Source organism: Talpa occidentalis, unplaced genomic scaffold (genome assembly GCF_014898055.3).
Source record: "Talpa occidentalis isolate TD23 unplaced genomic scaffold, MPIMG_talOcc4v2.1 talOcc4.12, whole genome shotgun sequence".
In the NCBI taxonomy this organism is placed as follows: Eukaryota; Metazoa; Chordata; class Mammalia; order Eulipotyphla; family Talpidae; genus Talpa; species Talpa occidentalis.
In genome coordinates this window covers 43418234-43421496 of record NW_023601212.1, presented here as the reverse complement: position 1 = coordinate 43421496, position 3263 = coordinate 43418234, and the positions used below count along the sequence as shown (strand labels likewise).

General features: G+C 34.4%; 1 protein-coding gene across 1 annotated transcript; it reads right to left on the bottom strand.

Moving 5' to 3' along the window:
- Positions 1 to 1302: 1302 nt before the first annotated feature.
- On the bottom strand, positions 1303 to 2253 carry LOC119242195 (olfactory receptor 7A17-like). The gene has a single exon (XM_037507955.1). It carries the CDS (start codon positions 2251 to 2253, stop codon positions 1303 to 1305), a length of 951 nt encoding a protein of 316 aa, XP_037363852.1.
- Positions 2254 to 3263: the final 1010 nt, after the last annotated feature.

Here is a 3263-nt window from a genome sequence, read left to right as displayed (position 1 = left end):
CCCAAAGAACACAGAAACATTAAATCAAAAGGGCACCTGCACCCCTATGTTTATAGCAGCACTATTTACAATATCTAAGCTTTGGAAACAACCCAAATGCCCATAAATAGATGACTGGTCAAGATGATGTGGTACATATACACCATGGAAACAAAAAGAATAACTATAAGAAAGAAAAAAATCAGAATCAACAAACAACTATGAACCAGAGACACACTGTGGTGGGGGGGGCAGGGAAAGGAGGGATTGGGGTCAAAATCAGGGGGTTGCAATTGTATGGGGAATATAAAAATAAAAAATAAATTAAAAAAACAAAAAAGTCATATTTTTTTAAAAAAAGAATATGTTTTTTCTGATCTGGCTTATTCTGCCATGATCCTCTGCGATTGGCCTCACCCAGTGCTTTGTTTCTGTCTTTCTCCCTTTCTCTATTGTCAAAGCTACATTTATACATTCAGACTGTCTGGAGTCATACCCTTTATTAAATATTTTTTAAAATATTTACAAAGGAAAATGACTCTTCCTCATGCTCTTAAATGTTGGATATCACTGTGCGATATTTATTTAATTGATCATTCATAAATAGCTTGAGTCATGTGTGTGTAATGCTACACATCATCACCATCCTGCCTCATCTACCATTAGCTAAATAAATGTATAAAATATAGAGAAATTAGACAATGTGTTGGTCAATAACAGCTGATGATGGGAGAAAGAGCAGAAGCAGGGAAATATGAAATACAGCAGAATATACTCTACAAACATGTTTTCCATATTCTGAGATCAGGGCATATTAGAGGGTAAAAATTTAATTTATTGCCACAGAATAAATTCAAATAAATGAAGCACAAAATGAAATATTAATGTATCATGCTTGATAGGTTTCCATGCAACAAATTGACCAAAAATGAATGATAACTAAGTTCTTTTCATTTCCCTTGTGCAAAAATCATAGATTTTACTCTGAAGAATAGATTGTTCCATTTGAGAAATGCAACTCACTAACACTTTAGTAAAATAGAAAATCTTGGGGTATATGTTGTTTAAAAATCATTCTTATGAAATCCTTTTCTCCAAATATTTCTGATCTCACTTGGAAAGGAATGTTGACAAGGTAGGAAAATGGATGAAGTTAAAAACTACCTATCAAAACAGAATGTGTGCTAGTGTGAGTAACTCAAATTGTATAGCCTAGTTGATTTCAAAAAACAGAAATTCCAGTAAATATAGAATGAGTAAATTCAACATTAACAATTTATGATTCCAAGGCTTTTAGTCCTCCAATCATGGGATCTTCTTCTGCTACATAACAATTGGTCCTTTTGTAGATTCCTTTCCAATGAGTTTTTTCAGAGCCTCTTTTATGTCTTTGTTCCTCAGACTGTAAATGAAGGGGTTCAACATGGGTGTGACCACAGTGTACAACACTGAGCCTGATGAACTTGAGTGTGTGTTGTCGGTGGCAGTAGAGCTAATGTACACTCCTAGGGTTGTACAATAAAATAAAAAGACAGCTGAGAGGTGAGACACACAGGTGGAAAATGCTTTATGTTTTCCCTGAGTTGATGAGATTCCATGTATAGTAGACACAATCTTCAAGTAAGAGTACAGTATACCAGCAAAAGGGCCAAAACCAAACAGCCCAGCTGCACAATATATCACTGCATCATTAAGAAAGGTATCAGAACAAGCAAGTTGAACCATCTGATTGAGTTCACAGAAAAAGTGTGGGATTTCCAGTTCTGCACAGAAGGACAGTCGCAACACCATTAAGCTTTGTAACAAGGAATGCAGTGCACTTGTCATCGAGGACACTAGGACCAGCAGTCCACACAGGTGGGGATGCATGATAACCATATAGTGTAAGGGATGGCAGATGGCCACATAGCGGTAATAGGCCATGACAGTCAGGAGAAAGTCATCCAGTACTCCAAAAAATAATGCAAAATACATCTGTGTTATGCAGCCTTCATAAGTTATGTCTTTGCTCTGTGTTTGTATATTCAATAGTATCTTAGGGATGGTTGTTGAAGTGAAATATACGTCTACAAAAGACAAGTTGGAGAGGAAGAAATACATGGGTGTGTGTAAGTGAGAGTCTGAGATTGTGGCCAGAATGATGAGTAGATTCCCAAACACAGTGATTAGGTACATGCACAGGAAAAGTCCATAAATGAGGGATTGCAGTTCTGGTTCCTTTGATAATGCCAGAAGATAAAATTTTGTAACCCATGTGTGATTGCCTGGTACCATGTGGTGATGCTTATGACTAGGAATGAAAAAAAATAGTGATTAATGTTCACACAATGGCATAGTTAACAAATTAAAATATTAGAATTTTTATGTTTCAGCCAAGAGATCTATTATCTATCTATCTATCTATCTATCTACTACCTATCTATCATCTATGTATTTATTATCTGTGTGTGTGTGTGTGTAAATCTAGTAGTCTTTAAAGGATCTTCCATATCATCTCTTATTCAGAATTTCTGTTGCACTCAGCTTTTTGCCCAAGAGGTAATGCCATTTTAAAATTTTATTACAAAATTCTTTCATATATTTGAAGGAAATAAATTTGAGTCCTTACATAATCTTGGAAAATTAACAATCAAATTCACAAAGATAGATCAACAAAATGAAAAATGAAAAACAAAGGACATTTTTAAAAGCAAGGATACTTTAAATGACCTCTGGTACAACATTAAGAAGAGTAACATTCACATTATTAGGGTCCAGAAGGTGAAGGGGGAAAAGTTCAGAAAAATATTTGAAAAAATAATGGTTGAAACATTCCCTAATTTGGTAAAGGAATCAGACATTCATGTACACAAACCCAGTGAGTTCCAAATACCAGAAATTCAAAGGGATCCAGAACAAGACACATTATCATTAATATGGTAAAATTTGAAATTTGGGGATCTTAAAAGTAGGATGAGAAAAACATTTTTTTTTTTTGCTATAAGGCTATCAGCATTTTCCAATAGACTTTATTGGTCAGAAAAGAGTGTTGTTACAGACTTGAAATGCTAAAAGGAACAACCATCCAACCAAGAATGTATTCAAAATCAAAGGAGAGATTATGAGTCTCACGGACAAGAAAAAATAAAAGTTCATTACCACTAAATTGAAGTTGCAAAGCATGTTAAAGGGCCTTCTATGAACTAAAAGGCAATGACACTAACAAATAACAAGAAAACATACAAAAGAAAAAAAAATCTCACCAGAAAAGAAAAATACCATATTAAGTAGTGAATCAATCACTT